The following is a 27593-nucleotide window of genomic DNA, read 5'->3' as shown; positions in this document are numbered from 1 at the left end:
CGCTAAGTGGGTGAGAATCTGGTTAATATTGTTATTCTGCATGGTTGTTTGTAAATTGTACTATAAGGCATTAATCATGGCTTGAATCATTAGCGGCTTTTACATTTCTTTTCATCAGATGTAGATCAGGTAGTGCTGGTGGGGGCTCATGAGAATCTTCCTAGAAACCTTAGTAGTTTTGTCACAAAACCATACAGAGAGGTTAAGCATCATGCACAGGGAAGGACACCATGGTATGATGGGGATTGCTGTAGGGCAAAGGGACGTCTGGTATGGCAAGCTAAGAGTTCCACAAGATGGCGTGGGCGCGTTGGGTGAAGCAAGAGAAAACTATTGCCAGCTTTTGAAAAGCAAGACAGCATTTGTTCATGAGGTCTAGGATTCGCTTTTGATGCAATCAAACTAGGGGACAGCCGCACGTTCTGGGCTATAATGGAATCTGGTTGTGTGGAGAATTACAGCCCCAGTCAGGGCTGCATCCCGGAATATCTGTGGGTCAAGCACTTCACAGAACTATACCAGGAAATCCGTGACCCTGGGGCTCTAGGAACTGTTGAACAGGGCCACGAACAGGGAGGTCAGACGAGGGGGTATATCCCCTTGGTATTCGCAAATAGAAGACAGAAGTGTGGCCCTTTGTAGCCAAAAGCTTTGTAAGGCTCTGGGTCTGGATAAGGTACCAGTAGATTCTTATGCTTCTGTGCCCAATATTTGGGGTCCCCTACTTAAACAATTGAATGCAGTACTAAGGCATAATGACCCTCAATCATGGACCCACGCAGAAATAGTTAGTCTTTATAAAGGGTTGCATGGAGTTATCTAAGGACTACCACCCCATTTCCTTATTAGATCCTGGGGCAAGAAATTTGCAAGAGATTTCCTTGGTCAGCTCGAAACCTGGATAGAGGAACACTATCCTAAGTCATCTGTAGGCTGGTTCCGTACTACAACCTCCACGGTGGACCAGAGTCTGAGATTGTGCCTTCTGTGAGACAAATGCATCTTCCTTTGGAAGATGAGCGTTGACGCAGTCTTTGTAGATCATTGGACAGCATTCAATACAGTTCATAGGGTCACTTTGTGGCACATTTTATCTAGACTCTGGATACTCATGCCCCTCCAAAAAACCATTCAAAACCTGCATACAGAGAACAAGGCTGTAGTGAGGTAGGGCATTGATGGCAGCATCTAAGAGCCATTTGGGATAGAAATAGTCATACGCCAGGGATGCGGTGCGTCATGGTGCCCAAATAGTTGTGTGTTCATCAATGGAGCAATAGAAAGGTTATTGGAAACTGCATCAGATGCTCCTATATTGGCTAAAGATAGGATACCTATTTTTATGTTTGCAAATGATGCTGTATTATGCTCGTTGAGTTTAAGAACGCACATTTATGTCTTTACCGACTTTTGTGATAAGAATGGCCTGTTTCTTTTTTAACTCATTTTATTATTTTCAAAATATACAGTACGAAAACCCACTCCCTAACCCTAAACCAAAATAAAGGCAGCAAAGTACAATCAAAGTGTGGGAAGATATCACAATTGCTAACAAGAAGTGACACACTGAGTAGATTTGTTTGGCATTAAAAGCCCATCGACCAACCCACCGACCCCCACAATGCTCCATCCTCCCAATACAAGTCCACAGGTTCTTAATCGCCCGGGACATGGCGGTCTCTTCTAGTCCTGGGTCATTTACAATAGCAAATCATCTAATCCGTATCCCCGCCTGGGTGGGGTGTCGAGTCAGTCATCAGTATCAGCAGGCATATATGTTCTGAGGGTTCCCCAATAGTTCAGCGGTTTGCTGCAAGTTTGGCAAAGATGCAGCATATTGCGTTTCCCTTCTTTCGCACATATTCATGTGGTTCATCCATTCTCGGAAGCTCAGTGCCTTGCAATTTTCCCCAGGCCCTAGAAATGAAAGACCAAGCTATGACTGATGCCATACCCACCGAATTCTGCTCAATTCTAAGCCCACCCTCAATCAGTGCCAACATCCCCAGTTCTGCCAAGTATTGCGATTGAGTGTACAGCATCTCAGCCATATCCGGTTCTATCCCAATCCAAAATGGCTGTATCTGTGGCCCCATGCCATTTGAAAAAAGTCTGCCGGGTCGTAAGCGTATCTGGTGCAGTGAGGGGACCTGTCTGGGTAGAGCTGTGTAATTGTGCAGGGGAGTAAAATGCTTGATGCAGAAATTTAAAATGGGTGACTCTGAGGCGGTTGTTCAGGGACAGATTGCACGTCTGCATGCAAATTACTTTCCACTGTGCCTCTGATAATACCCTGTTTAATGCGGTTTCCCCGCTTAATGCTAAAGCTACCTAGCTGAACCATTCTCTGGACGCTGATACCCTTGTAGATGGAGGAGACCAGTTTCCTGGGTTCCTTAACACCTATTTACCTTTCCCCCTCATTCTTGTATGGCATATTGTGGTGTGGATAAAGAATCTCCACTGTTTACCAACCTTATATACATTCCCCCTTTTCATAACGCTGAGACGAGGAGGAGGCATGGAGTGTTTGAAGATCACTAGAAGCGGCAAGCCAGCGCCGCGTTCTAGTCATTGGAAGATGTTAACAGGTGCCGGGACATTTAAATATGGCACACCTAAACAGGACGAGAGACTCAATTCTCCTGACACTGGTTGGGATACGAGCGGAAAGCAGGCTGCAGACTCCATCAAGGAACTGCCGAGAGCAACGTCCAGGGAAGTCTGGTAGTCACTGCTCTGTCACCACAGGCAGCAGGAGCTGCCGAGCGAAGAAGGCAAGGCGGGAACAGAGAAGCCGACATTACGCGCTCACACGAGTCTGCAAACGGGCCACACAGGAAACCGTGAGACGCAACACACTCTGAAGCTGTAAAAGACGACCGGTAAGCCTAGAGAAAGAGATTGGGATACCGGGGCGCTTCAGAGCGGTTGCTGCATACCGTAGAAGCCCAAATAAGAGAGCCGGGATATTTCACACAGCTGGAAAAGGGTCGTTGACCAGATAGATGAAGAACATAATCACCTGGATACAGAAGAGTGAATGCTGATCAGTGTAAACCTGGGATGTGCACTCAAATACTGAGCAAACTTAAAAAGCCCTGGTAGGAGAGTAAACCAGGTGCTCAGCGAGTCTGGGACTCGCACCCAAGTAGCAAAATCATTGAAACCAAGGCAGGAGGGTAAAACCAGGGATTGGAGAAAAGCAGAGACCCCCAGATGTGAATTGTGGAATAAAGTGTGGAAAAACTGAGAAGGCTATGGAGGAGAGAGCCCTCCCACCCCCTTCTTGAATTTTGAACTGAAAGGGAAGAACCAGATCCTTTTTTGCAAAAGGATTGTATATTTGAAAGCGTTGTGTAAACAAATAAAACTCAAGGGAAGAACCATCCCCCTTGGGATTGTGGAATATGCAAAGGTGGCATTTGAAGAGACAGAATAACTCTATGGAAAGGCCCCTTCTATGTGGGAACTTTATTGATTTTCTTTTCTTAACTTTAGAACTTTGCGTTTGGAACTTTCAAAGGAAGCTGCAGGTGTTCAACTAAAAGACATCCCTGTTTCCCGTTATATTGAGTTTAGTGTGTGAGGGTCGGTTTAGGATTTTGGACACAGGACAGAGAACAATTTTGATTAAGACATCCTGACGCAGACGTTCCTTAGTTTTGTTGAGGCAGGGAAACGACTTGGAGTTGGGGATAGGTAAGATTTCCCCAAACCCTCTTTTTGTTTTCAAAACAAGTCTCTATCCAACACAAAACTTGTTACAGTGCCAGAGTCTTCCTCTTGATCCCTTACAATATGCACAATTTAAATATTGTGTGATTGTGATAAAATGGAAGTTTAAAAGGTTCACTTTGGTGATTGTTGCGTTTTGGATTAGGGTGTTAGATGCTGCTGCAGGCCAACTCATCTGATCTTACGAGCTCGCTTCAAGGGCAGGGAAGTCTTCCTCAACAGTGTTTGGCATCACCTCTGGGAATCATTCGTAGTCTGAGGATGCAGAATGTGACAAGCTTAAGTATGTTAATGCAGGGGTCTGAAACCTGTTGCTATCCAGATGTTTAAGACTATGACCCATGATCCCTCAGCATTGACTATGCTGGCTAGGGCTGATGGGAGTTGTAGTCCAAAACATCTGGCAAACTAAAGGTTGTAGACACCAAGTGAAGGAAAGAAGCATTAAATGGGCGTGGGTTTTGATTGTGTTAACTTGGGGCTTCTATGAAAGTGCTAAAATACTGCAAGGTTTCATGGTTTGGCTACTGGTGGTATTTGCTGTCCCACGTTGGTGGCCATGGTCTCTTATCCGGTCTTTTTTTCTCATTATGCTCACGGCACTTAATCATTACTTCATTCCAGAAAATTGAACACTTTGCCACTTTGATCCCTAGCCTGGCAGGATGATCAATCAAAGCCCTCCTAGTCTTGAGAGGATAGCAGAATGAAGGATTCACTTAACTTTGTAGCTTGACTGACATCAACAAAGATTTGGCTGTCACCTTCCGTTATTTTCTCCAATTTCTAAGAATCCATTCCTGAACTTCTCGATCAGCAACGACAGTGACGGCAATGTGTTTCCATATATGCTCCGTATGCTCCTTTAGTTTCAAGTGTTCTATGCTGTATTTCAGTGAAATCTGATAAACACCAGAAAAACACCCCCACCCCCAGAAGAAAAGGTGCCGCCTAGGTTTAATCTGAAACCCCGTTTCCTCTATCCCAGTGGTGCTTTAGTGTGAGCAGGGATGGGAGGATGTTTGGGGGTCAAAGCGTGGCTGTAGAGGGGGATTGGTAGACAATAGGAAAAGGGCCAGAAAGGCGCGCAAATCTGCATTTTTCACGCAAATAATTCCATGAATTCGGACTTAAATGTTGCATTGTTTTCTTGGAAAAATATATATTTGTATTCATGTGGTCTATTATTCTGAGGCATTGTAGACAAATATGAGCCTTTTTTGTGGTTGTCGATTCATGTCTTAAAATTGGCTAAAATGCCTCAAAATAGCCCTTGACTACTGACAAACATTTGTATTTACAAACATGTTTTTAACATGGATGTTTCAGTGTCCGTTTGTGGCCACAGATCCTCTGTGTATGTTTCTGGAGGAGCGCTGCAAATTGTCAACTACCTGTCAGCTTTAAAAGGAAAGCCGTGTGAGTATTCAATGTACGAGACTTGCATGAGGCCACAGTTCCACAATCACCTTCCAACCTCCTGTGGCTTTCTAGAGCACCCGCACTCAGCAGCCAATTGGAAGCTACAGGCCCCTTAAGTACCACTTGCTTTCTTCAAGTAGAGTTTTAAAATTAGGAGCGATTTATAAATGATGGCTCATTTAAGGGACCATTGTTTTGGACAAGACACTTATAACCTTTCCGTGTGAAGAAATGCAAATGGGCATTTCATTCTGAAAGCACACAGATTGCACAAATGAGTTGCCTAAATCTATGCCGTCCTCCAGCCCAATGTCACACAGAACAGTTTTAGACTAACTACATTATTTTCAGATGTTCTTATTTAGCACCAAAAAAGTGTTTATTTTTGGTAGAATGTAATACTTTCATCCCATCATAGATGAACCCTGCATTTGTCAAACATAAACAGGTAACCCTTTTACACATTACATTTTGTTATAAGCCTTTCAAAACTCAAAGGACATTTTTTGCCTTTTGCTGAATTGCATTTTTATTTGTAGTTAGCAAGTCAAGTTGTGGGTAATAATGTCACAATTGTACACGGTTTCCCTAACAAAGTCCAATGCTCTTTAGTCTTGCACACTTTCTTCTAAGGGGAACTACATTTGTATATTTCACTTTAACATATGTTCACTTACTGTGCGTATATTCATGGGTGGCATCTTTTGATTTTCGCTATGGGCACAAAGGTTCCACACAAGGTGAAGCAACGGGAGAGAGCGATGCTCAACCCCAAGTCCAAACAGCACATTTTAAAGCACATGTTGCAGCAAGAATAGGAAAAAAGCCATATGATTTACAGGAAGATATAAACATAAAACATCTCAGCCACAATCACCTAACCTGCTGTGTTGCCTTTTAAACATTCTGCTATAAGATCCCCTGATATTCCTGCACCCGACAAACAGTTTTGGCCTGCTCACCCCCTCCAGTCAAACCTTGGGGGTACATTAATGAGATTCACTTCTCGTTTTGTATTGAGCAGCACTTGTTAATCCATGATCTGCTTGGCGTTTATTAATTTGACAGTCAAAATAATACTTATCGCCACCAGCGTCAGTGCCCCCGGACAAATCCCTTTAATCACACTACGCCTTCTATTCTAAATTCGAAGTCTCTACAATGTTGAAAGGTCGTTTTCACAAATCAGTCTTCATGGGAAGAAAAAGGGCAAGAATGGGCCAAGAGTCCCTGGAAAAAGCATTGCATGATTTACTACAATCATTTTGACTTGTAGAAATGTTAGATATTACTGGATTAGCACATTCATCTTAATTCTCCGGAAAGTGTTCATAACATTTTACTCTGAGACACATTGCCCTACTTATACACGCAATGAAACCATAAAAGAATATTTGTGTGTACACACTGGAAAAAAACAGATATCTGCAATTTTTTAAGGGGGCAAATGGGGGGAAAAAACTGATACACAGATTCTGAACATTTTTGAAAACACTGGATAACACCCCCAGCAGTAAAGATTAAACCCCTAAACCAGGAAACCATATGTATGATGTACCTATTAAGGGTGCCATGCATGCCCACCCCAAATTAAGAGCAATCGGAAGAGGCTTCATCAGAACATCTTTAGCACAGCCTTCCTTCTGCTTCAGAAGCAAGATCCTAGATTTCTCATTTTGGTCCTTCTCTTGCCATTTTCCAGGGGCACAAACAAGTCTTCATTAGATTGTAAGTGTTGAGCAAACACCAAAGCAGTTCATAATGCTTTCTTTTCACTAGCTTCCTAAGCTCTGTGCAGATCCATCTGCGATCGTCCTCTGAAGGATTGTCTCTCCATCCACCATTTTGTGCACTTGGTTATTCATGGTTGCAACCTTATTTTCAAGCGTTTTGATTGGTCACTATGCTTGTCTATCTTCCTATGGTCATGTTCCAAGGGGGATGGCTGTTCATCCAATTTCATTTCAATGCCCTTCTCTGTCTGAGCATGTTCGTCTGGGCTTCTCTAGCTTCCTATCTCGCATAGACTATTTGTATGTATTGAGATATTTAGAGAGCTTCTACTCTATTGAAGACCTTTACAGTTTTCTTATCTTGCACTCTTCTTGTTAGGCCAGCATTTACTGACCCAGACCCCTGTGACTTCACGCACTGTAACAATGCAAGGGTAGCCTTGCTCACCTTGGTCTGTGCTAGAATCCTGCAATGGGACCTAGAACCAGAAGGCTAGCTTGCTTAAGCTACCTTTCCAACCCCAGATCATAGCTCATTGTATTGTAATTGTCATTTATATAGTGCCTTTTACTATTCTTGTACTCTCAAACAGCTGGTAGTGTGAACGCCCTTGCTGGATCGAATCCCTGAGTGTTTGAGATCACAGAGTGGGATTAGAATGAGTGTGTATTTAGACACAATAAGGCTTTGCAGGGCTGGCAAGGTTCCGGTAGAAAAAACCCACAAAGGTCAGGCAGGTGGATGGGTGCTGAGAGGTCAGGAGATAACGTGAGTGCTAGATGCTTGCTATGTGTCCAGCGTGCCCAATTTCTAATAGGTCTTCGCTGCATACTGACATCAGGGTGTTGAGACATAGTCTGGTGTAAGTAGGCTTAAAAATATTGTGTCCCGCTAGCCCGAATTTTGTCAGTCGTAGCTGCATACTACTGTGGATGGATTGCCGTGCCTGCGGCTGAGTGTCCACCAAAGTGATTAATTTATACATACCAAGAGCACTGGTGGAGCTTATCTTTGTTGCTGTGCCGTCTGAAAGTCTGTGGAAAAAAGACCAGCCACCCTTGTAGACTTTTCTAGGCATCATTGGGGTGCGGGGGGCGCTATCCTCATGTCTTCTTGGCATAATAGACTGACCTAGTGTATCTACTAGGCGTCTACCATAGCATTTAGGGTAGTAGGGTTCTCTATCTGCCATGGACAGGCTACCTTTATAGTCTTGGTTCTATGTAACCGCTATCTACTATCTGCGATATCAGGATACCAAGGCTGAGTTTGAATCCTTTAAGTTTAATGGAGGGATTAACAGCACCGATCTGGGGTGTAGAGACGGCTGACCTCCTTGGCGCAGCACAAATAGCCATTCCCAGATGGATTTAATATGCACACTGGCCATACGGGTGCCTGCCTAATTTCTTGAAGAGAAATTAGCCTTCTAAGACTACGCTGCTTCTTCTAATGCAAACATGTGCTAAACTTCACAAGTCTTCAAGAGTAACACATTTCCACTAACAATCCATCTTAGTGTAACGCATTGCTTGTCTTTCATAGATCAGTGTAACACATTTCCTATCCAGTAACCTATTTAAGGGTAACACAATTCCATTGTCTCACAATCTAGGTATGAGATATTCCTCTGACAATCCATCTAAGTGTTAATGCATTCCTGCCCCAGCAATCCAGTTAAGTGTAGCACATTTCCTACCTCCAAATTACACCCGAATACGGCCCATTTCCTACCCCCACAAATCCATCTAGATGCACTACTTTTCCTACCTACCTCCCAGCAATCCATCTAATCAATTCTGAGCGCTTTTAGAATGCACAGCTCCTTGATTCAAACTCACAGTAGTGGGGGGGAAAAGCACCTACATTCAAAGCTCCCTGTATGAACCATGTTGTCTTATTTTGAGTCCTGACTTGGCTTTGATGTGCTCTGTGCCTTAAATGGCACATAAGCAAACAGAAAGGTGATGGCTGGAAGATTTTGAATAATCATATCCTCTGATATTGCTCTGGACAACCTTCAAGACCATAGCTTTTCAGCCTGCCATGGCATTATCGAAGGATGTTGGGAAAGTTCTTCATATCCACGATAAATCTTCCTGACCTGTGTCAACCCCAGAACGTTTTGCTTTGACTAGGTAACTATTTTACCTTGTCCCTAGGTGAAGAGGAATCTTTTCCCCCTCTCACTTAGTCTTTTACACTTTTTATGGGTGACCTTTTTATGTCTCTCCATAGTGTATGGTTGAAGTTAGTTTCCTATAACTTTGGGGGCTTAGACTGGGTTGCACCTTTGGGTTCCCCTGTTCATTTCTCTTTCTTATACTTGGGTGAACTACTGTTCCCAAGTAGTTAATAGGGATTTTCATCCCCTTTACATTTTGTGTAAGTGAGCCAGCACACCCCACCTTATGTGGAGTGCTGGGGAGGGTGTTGGGAGGGGGGGGTTACAATGTATCCCCTTTCTTACCTGGTAACATTTTGTTACAATTGCGAGTTTACATGAATGGCTGGTGGCAGTGGTTTTACCTTTGACTTTTAGTCTTTAATACTCAAAGGCTGTTAATTCAGCCTCGGTAATGATCAAAACGGCCACCATTTTGCTAAAATGGTGGGCTGCTCATTTTTTCACAATTTCTTGTGCTTGCTGTTTCCGAGGTCTTCGTGTCATTCTAGGTGGAAACGACCTCAGTGGAAGTTTTGTCCTCGGCAGGAATTCTTTAGATTCCACGCACAGGCTCCAGAGTGTCTAAGAAGGCAGGAAGCGAGGGAGGAGTCAAAACTCTTGTCTTTCACTTTGCTTGAAAGGAACCAACTCCCACTATGGGCTGGCTGTCCTGATTGGACAGCCAGACCGCCCCTTGCTGTACAATGCAGGGAGAGCATGCAGAAGTTGTGCTCTAGTTCCTGATAAATACTCCAAACCAGGCAGCTGCTGACAAGTCGACCGCTGGAGCTGAAACCGAAAAGTAAGGTGAAGAAAAGACTGCTGTTGTGATTTCCAGTGACAGAAGAGCCTTTCTTCCAATCAACCTGCGGGTCCTGAAAACGACCCAGAACCTGGTGATCGCCACTGGACTCAAGAAGACCTGCATTTTAAGCCACCCCATGTCGTGCTGCAACCTTGCAAGGCCGCAATACCCCAATACCCTGGTACCTCAAGCCATTGTGTGTTGCATGGTCTTTCAGGATCCATCTGAAACTTTAGTGGCCTCGTCCTGGTTCTCCAGAGACACGATTTGAGTCATTGAAGTCACCTCACCAGAGTTCTGGACCAGATTAGCGACGAGAGTCCGACAGGTGATATTCAGTCTTCTCCTGGCTCCTGAAAAGGACGCAAAAACCAGAGAGCCGCATCCAGCCACAAAGAAACTCTTGCCTGGCGCTGCCCCCATTGACCTCTGCTGCAAATTCCCTTCCAGTGTCCTGTCCTGTCAGTCTTCACGACAAGGAATTAATCAACCAGGTTTTTGGCTGCAGATACTGAAGACGTCTTGCTGCAAACTCTTCTTCCGTGCTGAGGTACTGTGCTGGTTGGGCTATTACTTACCTTAAGCCTTTTGTTATTCCTGTGAAGCTTTGGGTGATTGAGAGTCCTCTCATCCAGTTCGCCCAGGCCCAATGCTGGAATCCTTCTAGGGTGTCTTCTCCAACGTCTCTGGACCCTAACTAACTCTAAAGTGAACTACTTACTGGTTTTGAAGAGACTTTCTCAGGAACTCTGACTTTTCCTGCAACTAAACCCTATCTCACCCTGCCTACAATTGGCTCCTAGAACACTAGGATCCTTCTATCATGCAATAAACTAGGGAAGGATTGGATAAGAAAAGGATTCTGCCTTGAAAAGTAGAACAAGTGTTTAAAAGTTACTTGTATAAAGAGTTGGTTTGGTAACTGTCCTTCTGAAATATGAGCAGTTACAAAAGTTATTACCATCCTTTGAATGTGTTTTGCCATTCTTAAAAGTATGTATATATAAGGTGATTTTACTCACCTGTAAATTGAGTCCCCCTCTTCCCAAAGGTAATGCTGTTGGCTTCACCTAACGATTTCTTTCAGAAAGAAAGTGTATAAGTTTACCAACTGGGTCTTGCTTCCCTTGACCAGCTGTATAGCCGGTCTAGAATAAGTCTGCCTTGGGTTTTACTTACTTTGAATAGCTGTGTGCAATTCTTAATAAGTGTACTGTGGGTTTTATTTACCTTGGCCTGCCTTGTGCCATCATAAAATAAGTTATTGCTTACCTTAATCTGTGTTCCACTGATCTGAAAAGCGACTGGAATAGTTTATTACAACATTAGGTCTTACTCGCCTGGTATACCTGAAGGTTATCCTGAATGTACTTATAGGTGTATACTGTTACTTGAATTTGTGTTTCACTATTCAATACAGTATCCTGGTAACAGGGTTAGTTTACTAAGTGATTTCTTAGCGGAGTGTCACTGCATGACTGACTGGGTCTTCTACCCTTGAATTACTGAAAGTAATCTAAAAGTAACGTGTGGTTTTACCTCCCCCCTCCCTAAATAGGTGTGTTCTATTTTAAATGTGTATGATTAGGTCTGACTTGGCTAGAAATACTGTTAGTGATTCTGAACAAGGTCTATGCTTTGGTCTGTGTATCTTCAGCATTGTGTTGTATTTATAATGTGTTTGACTCTGACAAAGTACTTAACCACCAAGATTTACCTTGGCCTATTTGTATCTATAATAAACCTTTATTTGTTATACTTCTGGGTGTTAATGTTTCTGTTGAACCATGTGTATGCTACAGGTTCTTTGTACCTTCCTACAGCCCTCGCTCCCTCCTGAGATAAGCCTGGCTGTTTGTCTATGCTACCAAATACTCCGTTTGCCCAGACTTATACTAAGAATGGAGTTTAGTACTAAGTTGTATGGTTTTACTAAGCCCTTAGTTGGACGTCAGAAAAACTGTCCTAAAAAAGGACCATATGCAAATCAGACCTTTTACCTCCCCCACAGCTAGGTCATAATCCTTGTGCTCAAGACCACAAGCAATTGGACATGTTTCAGGCTCATTGGCCACCGTCCATGAAATGTAGCTTGTGTCTCTAAAAGCATATTGCTGTCTGTTTGTACCTTACATAAACGAGCAGCATTGGCCAAATTGGCTTTTCATTGTCACTTTCACTGGCAATCTGAGGTTTGATAAAGATGCATTCTCTTCTTCCCGTACTTTTGGTATTGGAGGATTCTCTCTTCCATCAGGTAGCTGTGGTTTCCCTGGCCTATACCTTCATGCCATTTGTTCTGTCATCTGTTAACCTATTTCCTATGCAATTTATTGAGACAGTCCAGCATATGAGGTTCCATGTAATTTCTTTGACAGTAATTACTTTGGTAATTTACTACAAAGTAATTACTACAAAAAGTTAGTTTCTTTTGGGAGGGATCGCCCCTTCCCCTTCATTCCTCTACCCCTCCCCAAAACCCTCTTTGCGCCCCCCTTTTTTTAACCCTTTACCCTTAAATACCCATGTTTGTCAAAGTAATTTCTAAGTAATTACTTCATTGTAAATTACCACAAAGTAATTATTGTCAAAAAATATACGCAATACCCCCTGATTAAGCTAAGAGGTGTATGTCTTTCTCTCCTCCGGGGTGGTTGTGTGTGTGTGTGTGTGTGTGTGTGTGTGTGTGTGTGTGTGTGAGCGCACACACGTGGTGTTGTTTTTTCTAAATTGATCTTATGCTGGTTGAGTATCTGTAGGAAACCAATGTGCCATTGGTCTCTTTTGCCAGACATGGGTGGATTAGGGGGATCCCGCATTTACCCCCTCCCGGGGTCACTTCATGGAGTGGGTGGCTCCCCCTCACCCTCAGAGTTCTCCTGTCTCTTGTTTTTACGGCCGAGTGACTTAGTTACAGGATGCAGACATCCACCTCAATTCAGTTGAACTCCAATTTCTAAATATACAGTAGCATATTTTTGTGTGTAGAAATAACAGTAGTAATAACACTGACTAACATTACTTAGAAGCTTGATGAATCCAGCATGTAATGCTATATAAGAACACAAATTATAACTTTGGCAAAGCATAGGGGAAAAATGAAGTCTGAGCCAGCAGCAACATGGCTGTTGCCTGAATACAGAAGGGTGTGCTTCTGCTATGTTTTAATGAAACTTTATCACATCTCACTCTTTCCTATTGTGAGCTGACATTATTTTAATGGGGATGAAGGTTGCCACTAATTATGGGGAATCTTAGTTTACTCAATTGAACATGGTTGTTAACCTTTTACATTCCCTTTTTAATTAAATGATAGTCCTAATCCAGATAGAAGTAGTGAAAATAAAATATGTCCAGTTCTAATGAAAATAGTTTTGCTGAAATTGTTTAATCTGGTATTATAGGGTTTGAAGAACAAACCAAAGAAAACGGGACATGTAAAACCAGACCTCATAGATGTCGACCTTGTAAGAGGTAAGTTTATCACAAATTCTAGTTAACTGTTTCTTTACTTATGGTTGTTGGTTTTTTATTGTTTGCCAAGGCTGGGTCAATTTGAACCATTTTGCATACTGTTACGAGTATGTCCAGTGTTCTTTTCTTTGGCCTTATGGGATGCCTGGTTTGGGGGACAATGTACCAGAGCATTCTTTGCACAGCAAATTTAGAAAAATGGGAACCTGGCCCGTGTGTACAGACTTTACATGCGTCTATGTTCATGGCACGTGATTACGTTCCATCATCCACTCGGGTTTGCAGAGCGTGTGCATTCCCCTCGCGGTTCGGGGCAGTCACCCATTGTGTAGACCTATGCATGCCTTGGTCCCTCACCCGTCCACACCGTCCGGCCCGTCCTTGAAAGGATCAGCCTCAGGCTGCATGTCGTGTTTGCTAAGGAAGTGGGCACATTCCATTTCCATTGCGGGGTGCAGATCATGTATGCCCCTGTGATGTTCTCCATCTCATATATTTCCCTCGCCTTGTGAGCCACATTACTTTGTTAGGTAGTTCTGGACATTTCCACCTGATTACCATACATACTCTGGCTGCCAAGAGCAGAAAGTGTGGCAGACGTGACCAACGCTCTTCCCACCCCCTCCACAATACCAAACACCACCAGCAAGGGGTCCCTGGCTCTCTGTATTCCCTCCAGCTTCTTGACCCACCCCAACACCTTTCCAGAAGCACTGCACCCTGGGGCAGGTCCACCACATATGCCAGTAGTTGGCCCTCTCATCACATCCCCTCCAGCAAGTCTGGTCCACCCCGGCATACGTTATTGACAAGCGTTCTGGGGTGAATTGCCATCTATACAGGAGCTTCAGGCCGTGTGACTTATATTGACATGCAATTGATGTACTGTGTGTATTCTTACAGCGGCGCTCCCATTGTTGCTCATTAGGCTGCCTCCCGACATCCTTTTCCCATCTCTTCTTCTGGGCTTCTGTCCGCCCTCCCCTCGCCACCAGCAGAGCCATGCACACGCTGAAGGTCAGCCCCTTCATCGATGTAGCCCTGCTAAGAATAGATTCCGTCATCGCCGTGTCCCTTTCCACTTTTCAGACATTAGCACCCCCTTCAACTGTAAGTAATGAAAGATGGAGAGTGCTTCTAGGTGAAGCTCATCCCCGAGTTCCTTGCAGGTTATAAAGGTGTCGCCCTTGACCGCATGGGCTCCTGAATGTCACCCCTGATGGGAGGACCCCATATATGGCTAAGAGGTGACAGCCATGTGGTGACGCCCTTCCTCTCTGTCTTCACCCACCCCAGCCTCTATAGTGAGCCTAGTATTATATGCTGCAGCACCTTATTGGGTATCTCCTTCCTGGGGGCCCACAGCCATTTGCCTACTGTCACCGGTTTCATCAGGCAGTACTCAATCCCTACCCATTGTCTACCTCTCGTGTAGAGGAGGAGCCAAGTACCTCTACTCCAACTGCCCCGGCCATATTACCTGTCTGTTGGAAACCAGAGTATGAGACATACACGGAGCAGTTAAACGGACAAAGAGCAGAGTATGGCAGTACCAGTACCTAAGAAGATCTGGGAGGCAAGGTACCCATTGAGAAAACCGTACCTGCATACAAGAAAATATGATGGCCATTTGAATGAAATCCCTGAAGAAGCAGAGTAGATAAATGGCAAAGACGAATGGTGATGTGACACAGAATCGAGCTGACGTCTACAGAAGAGATGCAGAGACCAGAGAATGCAGATATTCTAGAAGGCATCAGTATCAAGGATAAGTGACATCTTGGGATCAAGGTGAAGAAGCTTATGCCATAGAAACAGATGAAGATATTAAGCTAGTTTATACATGTACAGATGCAACAGAAACGCAAGCAGACAAAGTAATCTTGAGGCTAGCTTTATAGTGAATAGATTGCAGCAAGCGCCAATATATTATAGCAGTGCTGGACAGTTATAAGAAGGCCTCATTTCCAGTGTGTCGCAGTTAAAAAAGCAGAATTGAATTACAAAATGAATCTCAGCAGGAGGAGTTGGATGAGCCAAGAAACCAAGGCCTTATCAAACTGGAGTGAACTGACATTGGATACAAATCGTGTGAAAAAACAAACTCCTGTTCAGAAGGCTTAATCAAAGCAAAAGAAGTCAGAGGACTATTAGCAAATAGTATTTTAATACACTAAAAGGCTAGATTCCATGGTCTCCAGTCACGTGGAAGAATGAAGTTGGACGAACAAGGTCATCACACCTACGCACAAGGGCATAGTACAAACTGAAGGCCAAGCTTCAAAGCCCCAATTGACACTTGACCATTGAGGTGTGATGATGGATTGATTTGCTAATTGGTGGGAAGCTAGTGTTAAGAAGAGCTCCCCAGCAACTGGATGTTCAGCCTGCAAGCTGCTAGACGTAGGTGGAAAAGTACTGACGGGGGTTAGAAGCCAGCCAATTGAAGAGGACCGTGTAATGAAAGGGCCTATAGTTTGTGCAGCCAATGGGACGTCGTGAATTTAGTGACGTTCATAATGGCCATTTTGAGGGGAGGGCTTAGTTGCCCCACCTGTTAAGTACCCTATCACTTTCCTTCACTTTTCTATGCTGATATTTAGATATTCACTTCGAGCCTATCGCTTCCTTCAATAGGTTTTTGTAGTTTGCCATGGAGGATGACTTTGGAATTTCCCTAATATAACTGCCGTTTTTTGTAAGATTTGTTGAGTAAGAGGATCGAGCGAGTGCCGATAATCGCACTCCCTGTTTTAGAAAATTGACATTAAAACAGCTTTCCTTTTTCCAATCTACCCGGGACTATTATTGATGTATGAATAAAATCTGCATCCCCATCCATCTCAAGGGTAATTGCTACTCCTCAAAGGGGCTTGGATATCCAGCTCACTTGGTAGCAGAGAGGGGATGTTTTATTAAAAAATCCATCGACATAAGTAAAGTTTAGAGTCCCGGAAATATCGCACGACTTTTGCCATTTGGCTGACAAGACATGAAGATCCCTGTAGATAGTGGTTAGTGTAATTATCAAGACCTTGCAAGGCGGGTGGTACAGGTCCCCTAGTTTCCATAGAATCCCCTCCCACGTCTATGAGAAGCTGATCAGACGACAGTTTGAAGAGGCAGTAAAAGAGGCGTGCGATTCCGAGAATCAGAAGATGAACATGCGAATGGTGAGTAGAAACTGAGGAGAGTGGCAAATGCGTAGTAAATGAAGGGAAGTGGTGAGGGAAAAAGAGTAACAGAGGGAGGTGGGATAAACCTAACGTGAGAATAAGAGTGTTAACATGTTGAATAGATATTGACTTGATTGTGGCCAAGCAATCAGAAATATCGTGAGAGGCCATGATAAAGAGGGTACGCCCATACCTAAGTTTTGAAGAACGTTAGAAGAAATTTAAACCTAGAGTCACGTAGTGCATGACGTAGAAAACGGATTAATTATTTTAGAGGGCAAGACGAGTCTTAAAGAGAAGATCGTAGAAGATTTGTGACCGATTGAGTTGGTCTGTCTTTTATGTGGTTTTAAAGATGATGCCATCATAGATGGAAAAAAGAAATGGATTGTTTTTAATTGCACTTGATGGTTGTTTTTTAGCAAGATCAAAGTAAAAACTGTGATCAAAGGGATTGGAACTTGCGACGGTTGGTGCTCGCTCATATTGTATTTTCTTGACACGTATTTTTAAATCTGTGATAAAAGCAAACAAGAGATTAACAGGTTAAAACGTGATGAATCAAGAATGGAGGAGGTTACTCCTCTTGTGCATCTCTGCAAGCAGTTGCCGAAACATGCACCTAAAATTAGACAGTATAGTGCAGAATGGGTTAAAGGAACAGCAGATAAAATGTTTATGCCGTGGCCACAAGGAAGGTCACTATCGAAAGTAGTGCTGCAGCATATGACAACATATTTGCATGCAGTATATACTGGGAAGAAGCTAGACAAGCGCCTAGCAAGCTCCGAGCTCTGGAAAATGTACCAGGAGGAGCGAGATGAGCCGCCTCCTATAGATTGGATACTTTATATATGCAAAGAGGGGGGTGAAGAGCCCTCTGCTTCACCCGCCCGTCTGAAATAAAAGACGAGAATAAGAAAGATGGGTTATACCCATTGAGGGAGCTAAAAGCAGCGGAAGGGTCTAGCAACCCGGCATATGAATCGCCTATGCAAAGTAGTGATGAGGGCCCAGAAAAAAAATACTGAGAAAGATGTAATCTCTAAAGTCCCGAGATACAAGGAGAGACGCGATTAGGAGAGAAGTGATCGACCAAGCACATCTCTAGACATAGGTAGAGAAATAGAGGTCGAAAGGAGAAAGAGATAAAGCTGATGAGCGCTCTTACATAACGGATGGATGGGTGGTCAGATTTTGCTTAAACTCGATGCTAAAGGCATCGAAGACGTAAAACAGATGATCAAGACGAGCAAGATAAAAAAGATAAAGAAAGGGAGGAACGATTGAAAGACGAAGCGGGAAAAGGAAGGATTTACAGACAAGAACAGTTAGATCAAGATGAGCAAGCGAAAAAAGAAGAGCAGAGGAGCAAAGTAAACGTGACAATAGACAAAGGACAACTGATGAGCAGGAAATACTATAAAGAAAAAGAATAGACGAGGAAGAGCAAAAGTTTAGAGAAAAAAAGAATACAGAGACAAAGGGATGAGATACAAAGGGCAAATGAGAGAAGGGATATGAAGAAAAAAGAGGAAGACGAGTGAGAGAGGATGCAAGAAAGCAAAGAGAATTTGACGATGATATGGAACGCAAAAGAAGGAAGAGAGCATGCAATCTTGATCGCCTGGAAAAGGAAGTAAGGAATCCAAATCCACAAGTAGCACAGGAGGATATAGAGGAATTCTTTCCAGAATACGAGTCATTACTAGGCCTGTCTAGAGCAAATCTAAAAGACGAGTTTATCGGTCGCTTCCCCAATGCTCCTAGAGTTAAAGTATACCATGACATGAGAGCTCAGAAAGAGTCAGGGGAAGGGAAAAAATGATCGGCTTGAGAGCACTAAGTTGTATGACACAGAGGAAGCCTCATGATAAGGAAGTAAGATGTTTGGATTTAAACGCACCTGTACCTAGGGCGTAAGAACTATTGACGCAGTCGGGCCAACCTAAAGGGGACCTCCATGGTGAGAGGGGGGAGTCGCTGCCTTATGTAAGCAGATTAAGATCATTGCCAGGTAGAAGGCGATGCAGGAATATCGTCCATGCGGTGGACAGACAAATGATGAGAATGAGTTTGGGACTTCGCAGTTTCCCTTATTGGAAAAGGGAGGGGCCAGACCACAGTATATACCATGGCCCCAGATGAATAAGGATAATTTAAGGTTTAAACTCCAGAGTTTAACTTCTGGCGCTGGGAAATGGATACACGAGTTAGAAAAAATGCCAGAAGGAAATACATTGGCTATAGGGGACATTAATGGTCTCCTGTTTGGCATACTTGGTGAGAGAGCTGATGACGTTTGGTCAAGGGCAAGATATGCTGGTGTAACTACAGTTAACACTGCTCATGACTGAGCACTGTTCAATAACTTTAGAGCGGCAGTATGGAAAGCGATTCGAGTACTGTATCCGGACACGTCTGATATGGGAGCTATGACGAAAAAGATGCATGACGGGATGACCCGCTTGTTTATATTAAACATTTTCCGGAGGCTTGGGAAACACGCGAAGCTTGGGGAAAATCTATACCGATATTCTATCATATATTATGCCAAGGGCTGCCAGAGCCAGTACAAAAGCAGCTCAAGAAGTTAATGGGTATGCAGGCAAACTGTGGTCGGAGATTCAGCTGACCATTGCGCATTGCTGCAGACTCCTGCAAGAAAAGAATCACAAAAAAAGATATCTTGAAGGGTGAAGAGGCGAAGTTAGTGCAGAAAAAATTGACAAAATATGGCATTGAAGGGGCAATGTTGTCTAGTGTAGACAGATCGAATTCACAGTGAACAAGCTGCAGGTGAATAATCAAAGGCAGTTCTATCTAAACAATAGTGGATTTGCTGCATGGGGAAGAGTATTTCAAGGACGAGGTTGGCAAGGTAATCAAGGGAATTGGCAGAATAATCAGGGAAGCTTTCAGAATAGCCAAGTTGGGTTTCAGAATATGCAGAATGATCACAATATGCACAATTGGCAGGTTGGGAGACCTCCGCCTGTATGTTGGACTTGTGGAATGACGGGGCACTTTGCTTGCATGTGTAGAAGTCCAGGGTTAGTGCAAAATGGCCAATTTTCAAGATCGGGATGTCAAATCCTCCTGTATATTCACAGCAGAATGGAGATGGATTTGCTCAGAATCAAACAAATGCAGCAGCAAGCGCCGAGAGTGCAGCAAGGCTTGCAAATGCAGCAGGTAGCAGTTAATCCGCCACAAAGGCAGTCGCTGCAGTCACCTGTGCAGCTTCAGCAAAACACAAGCACAGCACAGGACAGTTAATGACTCCTAGGATAGTGGGTGTCCCTGTCGATGGAGGGAATCCTTTTACGAGTGATGGAATGAGACTGTACCCGCAATATGACAGCTCACTGAGACCGGATGTGTTCAATACTATCCGTGACGGCAAATCCTCATGAGGAACCGAGGGTAGATGTCGGTATAGGAGGCAAACATTTTTCGTTTTTGGTAGACACAGGGGCATCGCGCTCATGCATACGAGAGGGAACATTATCAATGTTTGGCAATGCCTTGAATACCTAGGGGGTGGCGGTGGTTCATAGGCGCTACAAGTAGAGTTCCTTTCAATGAAGAATTACCAGTCTCTATAGGAGAATGTGACATGAAGGTGCCACTGCTATATTCAAGGCAAAGACCTGTTAATATATTGGGACGAGATTTAATGACAAAGTTGAATATGTCAAGTTAATTTACTGATGAAGGCATAGTGTGTTCAACACTAGGAATGCATTATTTAAACGTGTGTGAAATTATGGCTTTTGCAGGACAAATAGCTGCAAGAGCAATACAGCTGGAACCAGAGGTTTTTTATTATGGAGTACGCATTCTGTTGTCATGTCAACCAGGCCTAGTAGGCAAAGCAATGAGAACACCCGATTGAATTTTGGTTCAGACGAAGAATACCTATGCTTGAAGAGGAAGGACAAGTCTTTCCCTTAAAGCTACGCACAGTCATAGTGCGAGTAGAAATGGATTTGCTTGATGGAAATGATGATTAAGGCAGACAATGGTGCGCACTAATCGCCATCAGGGACAGTTACAGATTGACTGACGTCACTGATAATCTGTTTGGAGATCATCCATCTGATGACGAAGTAATATATAACATAGACATCACTTACTGGGTGAAAACAATTAAAAGAGAAGTTCCTCCGAAGATGATGATGGCACAAAAGCGTCCCGAGTATTTCGATGAAGACATGGCGAAAGTGCCAGCTTCATTGTGGACCACCGGCCCCTATGACGAAGGCCTACTGAAGGGGGCTGGAGAAGTGGAGATTAAATTTAAAACCAGGAGCAATTTTACTTCGAGCACGACAGTATTCCCTGTTTCGAGAAGCAGGTGAAGGTATTTTTAAGATTATTTCCGCCATGATGGATAAGGTTATTTTAGTGACGTCAGTCACCTTGTAACACAGCCTTTTATCCTGTGAAAAAAGGGAAAGGCATGTCTTGGAGACTAATTCAAGGTCTTAAACCGATAAACCAGATTGTAGAAGCAGAGTTCCCTCTAGTTCCTAACCCGTCTACAATCCTATGTTCTATACCTGTTGAAGCATGATATTTTACGGTGATTGACTTAAAAAACGAGTTTTTCTCAATCCCATTGCACAAGGACTCGCAGGATTTGACGTCATTTACCTTTAGACAAACACTTGGAAAGTACTCGTTTACCGCAAGGGTATTGAGAGTCCATCGATTTTTCAATAGTCCTTCAGATGGACTTAAGCAATATTGTTTTAGAAAGCATTGTTTTGCAATACGTAGATGAGATTTTAGTTTGCAGCACCTCAGAGGAAGAGTGCAGACGTGATTCTGTTCAGCTGATGATTATACTTGCTGACAAAGGATATAAAGTTGACAAAGAAAAGTTACAATATTGTCAACAAGAAGTGCTATACATAGGCCAATTGATTTCACATGAAGGAAAAAAAGTTACCCCTGAAAGATCTGAGACTATTTTAAAAACAGCCAAGCCACAGACAAAACATATGCAGAGGTTTTTGGGATTATGTAATTATGTCAGGGCATTGGTCTTTGACTATAGCTCGTATAGAAGTCCTCTATTGCAGGCTTTAAAGAAGGCACAGGCAACGCAGGAAAACATTGTGTGGACTGAGGAAATGGAAGAGGGGTTTGATGAATTGAGAAAAGCAATTTGCACTGCTCCAGTTTCAGTGATTCCCAGTTAAGCTGAGGAATTTTTATTCTCACATACAGATGGCACTGTTATGACAGCAGTACTCATGCAGAGAACCATGTTGGGGTACAAGCTAGAGAAATCAAAGGGCACATTGACATCTCAAAGGGCTTCTGCCTATGAGGTAGTTATATCGAATCTAGCGATTAAAATAGTCTGATGTAAAATAGTGAATCCTGCCATGTTTATAGCTGAGCCAATGACAGAAGGAGAGTCTGAACACGATTGCGCAAACTATGAAGAGTTCTATGATGAAATCCCTAAAATAAAAGAGAACACATTAGCAGGAGGAGAGATTGTTTTCATTGACGGTTCTTCAAGGATCGATCAAAATGGTGGACAGAGGTATACATGTGCCGCTGTGATAAAGCACACGGCTAATGGGGATTTCGGGTGCTTAAAAGTACTCGATTGCCATCTCATTGTTCAGTGCAGGCTGCAGAATTATTGGCATTGATACTTGCGCTCGAGGATCACACAGATCAGGAAGTAACAGCTTACAGCGACTCCACCTATGTGTCATAAATGGTGCACGCAGGGTTAGTACGTTGGAAAAGGAGGGGCTACCACTGAAAGGATGGCACGCCAGTGCAGCACGCTGCCTTATTGGATAGGCTACAACTCCCAGTAAGCATCGCAGTCAAGTGCGCAGCTCACAGTAAGGGCAGATTTTATGTTGCGTGGAAATCGAGCAGCAGATATTGAGGCCAAGCACGTAGCAAATACAGAGAAGGAGAGGATGAATGTTGAAACTCTTAATGTGAATGAAAAAATGGTTGTTAGGTTATAACTTTCAGGTACAGTCATCCTGTCAAAAATGCAGTTGGTAGAGGTGCAGGGCGAAGCACCTCAAGAAGAAACAAATTTGTGGACGCGAAGAGGGTGTTCTTTAAACCCCTCCGAAGCATTGTGGTGACAAGACAACACTGGTAAACCGGTGATGCCTGTAGCCTTATTAGGGGTGGCGCTGGAACAGCTACACCACCCTGCGCACACAACGAGGGAGATTCTCGCTGCAGATTGGTTTGTACCAAATCGATTAGATCATGTTGTATTTTATGTAGTGAATTGTCTTGTGTGCCAAAAGTTAACGGCTGAGCATACACTGCGCACAGTTAGGGGAGTTATTCCGAGACCTAATGGCCCTTTTCAGCATTTGCATATCGACTATGTCGACATGATACAAGTATCTAATGGATATAGATACTTGATTGTAGTAGTGTGTTCCTTTTCAAGGTGGATTGAAGCAGGTCCGTGTACACAACCAGATTCCACCTGTGCAGCAAAATTCTTAGTGAGGGAAGTATTTTCTAGATGGGGAGTATGTGATGTAATGAGGTCTGATAATGGCCCACATTTTGCATATCAAATATTTGAATAGATCAGCTTGTTGCTTGGTATAAAGCACAAGTTTTCTTCGGCTTATCATCCACAAGGAAATGGGATATGTGAGAGGTTCAATGGTTTGCTTAAAGAAAGAATAGCCAAATTGAAGCTTACCTTGAAGAAAGGGTGATTGCATTGCCTACCACTGGCATTTTATGATTTAAGGAACCAACCGGGTTCTGACCACCATCTCACCCCACTCACAAGATAGTGAAACGGAGACGAATGAGAACCCCCTAATGCCTCCATCCAGAGTTATAAGTGATGCTCAGCCAACTGCAGATTTGCTAGGAATGGAATTGCGTGACTATTTGAATTGTATGACTTTAAGCATCTGTCACTTCAGGGCAGCTGCAGCGACAAGGGTGTAGGGCAGTAAAGAACACAGGAGATGCTTCAACAAGTAAATCTAAAGAACTTTGTCTTCCCTAACTTTTCCCCGGAGATGCGGTCCTAATCCTCAACCACACAAGGAAGAAGTGGGACGAACCCCGCTTTGACGGTCCGCTCATTGTGGAAGACGTTGCACCGTCTGCTGTCAAAGTGCAGGGCAGGTGTGCTTGGACTTTCTAAGGCAACTTCAAGATCTTTGCTGGAGATACCCCTCTGGCTGCACCCTACTGGAAGTACAAGCATCAGGGAAGAACCACTGCACGTGCAGATGAGATCTCTGACGAGGAAGGACGCAGAAGCTGTCAAAGTGAAAGTTCATTGAGCTGTGGCTTGTTTTGAATACTCTGTGCAGTCATTACAGGGTTAAGGAAAATCTTTGTTCTTCAGCCACAGAGAAGCTTGTTAAAAACTTTGGACTGAGGCTTGCTTAAGCCTTGATGAGAAGAAAAGTATGCCAAATTCTGATCGTGGTTACAGCAATTAGAAAAGGGTGCAGTACCCTGATTCATTTCAGACTGAGTTCCTGTTTGGATTTGCCTATGGTATTACCCAATGATGACCTTTCTTGGCTCGTTCTTAATTCGATTGTGCAGAGAACTACTCGCATTCTAGCTTTCTTGCGAGATCCTAAAAATGGCAAAGTTATGAGAAGGTTGCTTATAGTCATCACTGAACAAATTTTGCTGTTACCATAGTACAGTGAGGAGAGCACAAATGCCCCTGTCAACTGATGCTGCTCATAGACCAGTCAGTGTGGTGTTTCTTTCATCTAATTGAAGATTACCCACATCTTGTTGGAAGACGCACAGATGTTCTTACCTTTCTGAGGGATCCGAGAAACACTGCACACTTGAATGTGATCTTGGAAGGCATTATAAACCAAGTGAGCATATATTCCAAGCGAACTGTTAAGGTCAGTGTGAAACTTTCCTTCAAAGGACAGATTGAGAGGTTGATAATAAAAGACTCTTGTTTCATGCTGAATGAAATTCATCATGTCGTCTGGGCTGATGCAGATTCGAGGCATAGACTGGGAGCTGATATTTCATTGAAATCATCTGGACAGTTGAAGTAGAAAATAGCATTATCTAAGGAGACTTTCTGGAGAAGAACGTCTAGAGAACATTTGGTGAAGTTGTTTTCTTTGTTGCTGGAGAGGCAACCACATTTCGTCTGGTTGAAGACTGGTTCCAAGGAGACCTCGAGAGTTTGTTCTTATCGAGTAAACAGACAGCAGATCAGCTAGGACAAATTGCTGAAGTCAAGACAGCAGATTCCAGAAGCATTACATAATGTTGCAGCATTCAAGTTTGAGGAGTTTTTCCTTCCTTAGGCAATAAAGCTGTGTAGCATCAACAGTAATATAATAATGCTGAATGAAGAGGGACGTCCACAATGCCCACAAAGTAGATGTTGTAAAGTAACATACCTCTTTGTTATTGATACTTGCATTGTGTTCATAATCTTACTGCTTTCACTGACAGTACGCACATCTTACTACATTGGTGCAAAAGGAGCTAAGACTCCTGTGCATTTTCCTGAGCAGAAGGAAAATGTAAATGTGGCAACTACTAGCCAGCCCGGACCCTATGTAGTAATTCCTGTCCCAAAGAAAGATGACAAATTGCCTGAGATGAGTGCCATTAGTAATCATTCACATAAAGTGTCCTAGAAACTCTTGTTGGACAGGAAAGACAGGCTTGGAAAGACACAGGACAAGAGGTTGTTAGATGGTGAGCCTATACAAATAATGCATGTAAACACACCTGGCCCTGTGTTAAATGACCACAAAATGATCCCCAAAAGGCAGTCACACATTTTGTGAGACATTTTCATGCCTAAATGGTATGTTGAGAGGAGGAAACCTGCTGAAACTTCTACTACACAGGGAGCACTGATAGATGTTCCTGTAAATAGGCCAGCTGGAAGAGGATATGCTGGTACACTTCATGATATGATCATAGAAGCTCACATGAAAAGAATGAGGCCTAAAAGAAGCACCCGGGTAGATAATTATGAACTAAATGATTACGTGGACAGCACAGCTCACTTGGGAAATAACATATGGTACCAACACATGAAGGAAGTTGGAAAATGAACTTCAAATGAGGAATGCTTCGTATGTGCACTCCTGCGATACAGCATGGGGAAGTCAAAAATCTTTATTGCTATTGAAATAATGTCCAGACACACACATAGCACTTTGCAAAACCAGAGGCCAATTCATGGGTTGAGATGCCTACCTCAAATGGGCAACTGAATGGACAGATCCAGATGAAGATTACTATATCCAGGATACAAAGACAAGAAACAGAGCCCATACTAAGAATCAAGTGATCTGATATGAAAAACCTGGAGTAAAAGGAGCTGGAATAAGATGGGGAGTAAACAAAAAACTGGAGAGTCCAGGGAAATCTGCAGAAGACGTCAAAGATGGAAGAACAGAGGACAGATGCAGATCTGGGGGATCAGTGTGATCACCAGACGGATGGGAAAAAGGAGTGGTGATCTGCAGAGCCTGGGCGGTCATTGGTTGTTACAAACCTGCCATTGACATTATGGCCAAGACTTGCTAAACTGCTAACTTGGGTCGACGACAGAGGACCCCCCCCCCCCTTGTAGATAGTGCCATTGGAATGTTCAAAGCTGCGCTTCAGTAATAATGGTAAAAGAAATCTTGGAGAGAATCAGAACTGTGGTCGAACCTTTGATGTTCCAGGAATGGTGGATGGAACAGCAGTAATTATGGATCATTATTGTGCCTGTGGATCCAAGGCATACATGAAGTTACATAAAGACTGGGAGGAATATGCACACTGGTGAATGTCCATGTTCCAGCATTAGTGATTCCAAAGAGTGATCTGAATCTTGACAGTTTTTAAAAAGCAGATGCTCACCTGAGGAAGAAGAGATCTGTGGAGCTGATAGAGGATGAAGAGAGAACTATTTCTGAACCAAACCAATAGAACCTTTTTTTTTAAACTTTTCTTTATTGGCAAGAAGTAGCAGCTGGGACAGTGCAAATTAAAACAGTGACACACATTTCATGTTGAAGCGTGAATGATGAAGTACAAGTTCTACAGAAGGTCGGATACAGTCTCAACAGAGGTTAATCACAATAGAGGCATGCATCATGTAGAGTGATCCGCCCCCTGATCAGGAGAAGGAGGGGATGATAAGAGCTCCAAGTCCACCTTACTGTTCAAGTAACTACAAAACTCTGTCCATATGTATTTAGGGCGAGCATTACTAGGCAGCATGTTAATATAGTCTTCTTCACAGGATTGTGTCCAGGTGAGGGCCTTCAGCCACATTTCCAGGGAAGGGGGGGGGGGGGGATCTGCGCTTCCAGCATTGCAGAATGCACTTCTTGGCCACAATCGCCGCCACATTCAAAAACGTAGCTTCCCGTTTCTCTTCAGCCCCCTCCCAGAGCCCAAACAGAAGAGACAGGGGTTCAGGATCTACACAGAACCCTACTATTTCAGAGAGGGTCTCATGCACCGCATTCCAGAACGGGGCCAATGCCCCACAGGACCAGAACATGTGTGCATGGTCCGCTTCGTTAGATCTACATCTTTGACAGTGGTGGGATTGATCCCGGGCAAATTTTCCAATCGCATAAGGGGTGTAGTAGAGGCGATTGAGTAGCTTGTATTGAATACATCTAACTCTAGAATTAAAAGAAACCTTGCCAGTGTGCATGCACATTTTGGACCACATATCATCTGTGATGTCTAATCCCAGATCCCGACTACAGGCATCACGAACAGTGTGGGGGGGTTCAACAGCACGCGCCATCAACATTTTATACAAGGAGGATACGATACCCCTACCACCAGCGGAATTGGCTATATAGCAGACCTCGGGGGACTCGGGGTTCGTTCGGGTATGAAGGCCACATGTCCTGGACTGCCGCCCTAATACGGAAGTATTGCAGCAGCTCAAGTGGGGACCTGGAATTCCCTGGCCTCCACGTATCTGGGGTGATGAATTTCCCGTCAGGGAACAGGTCGGAGAATGATCTGTATCCCAGGTCCGACCAGTGGCGTATGAGGAGCTGATCCTGTGTGGGGGAGA

General features: G+C 43.6%; 1 protein-coding gene across 2 annotated transcripts in view; it reads left to right on the top strand.

Annotated features, from left to right (window-relative positions):
* PHTF2 (putative homeodomain transcription factor 2) overlaps nt 1–27593 on the top strand; it is a 1000056-nt gene that overhangs the window by 542274 nt on the left and 430189 nt on the right. For both annotated transcript variants that reach the window (XM_069628039.1, XM_069628040.1), the window contains exon 5: nt 13271–13340. In XM_069628039.1, coding sequence (XP_069484140.1) covers nt 13271–13340 — 70 coding nt within the window. The remainder of the gene's footprint in view (nt 1–13270; nt 13341–27593) is intronic.

The sequence above is a fragment of the Ambystoma mexicanum genome, chromosome 12 (assembly GCF_040938575.1).
Source record: "Ambystoma mexicanum isolate Mex_15411 chromosome 12, UKY_AmexF1_1, whole genome shotgun sequence".
In the NCBI taxonomy this organism is placed as follows: Eukaryota; Metazoa; Chordata; class Amphibia; order Caudata; family Ambystomatidae; genus Ambystoma; species Ambystoma mexicanum.
The sequence above is the reverse complement of the archived record's forward strand: the minus strand, read 5'-3'. Positions and strand labels throughout refer to the sequence as shown.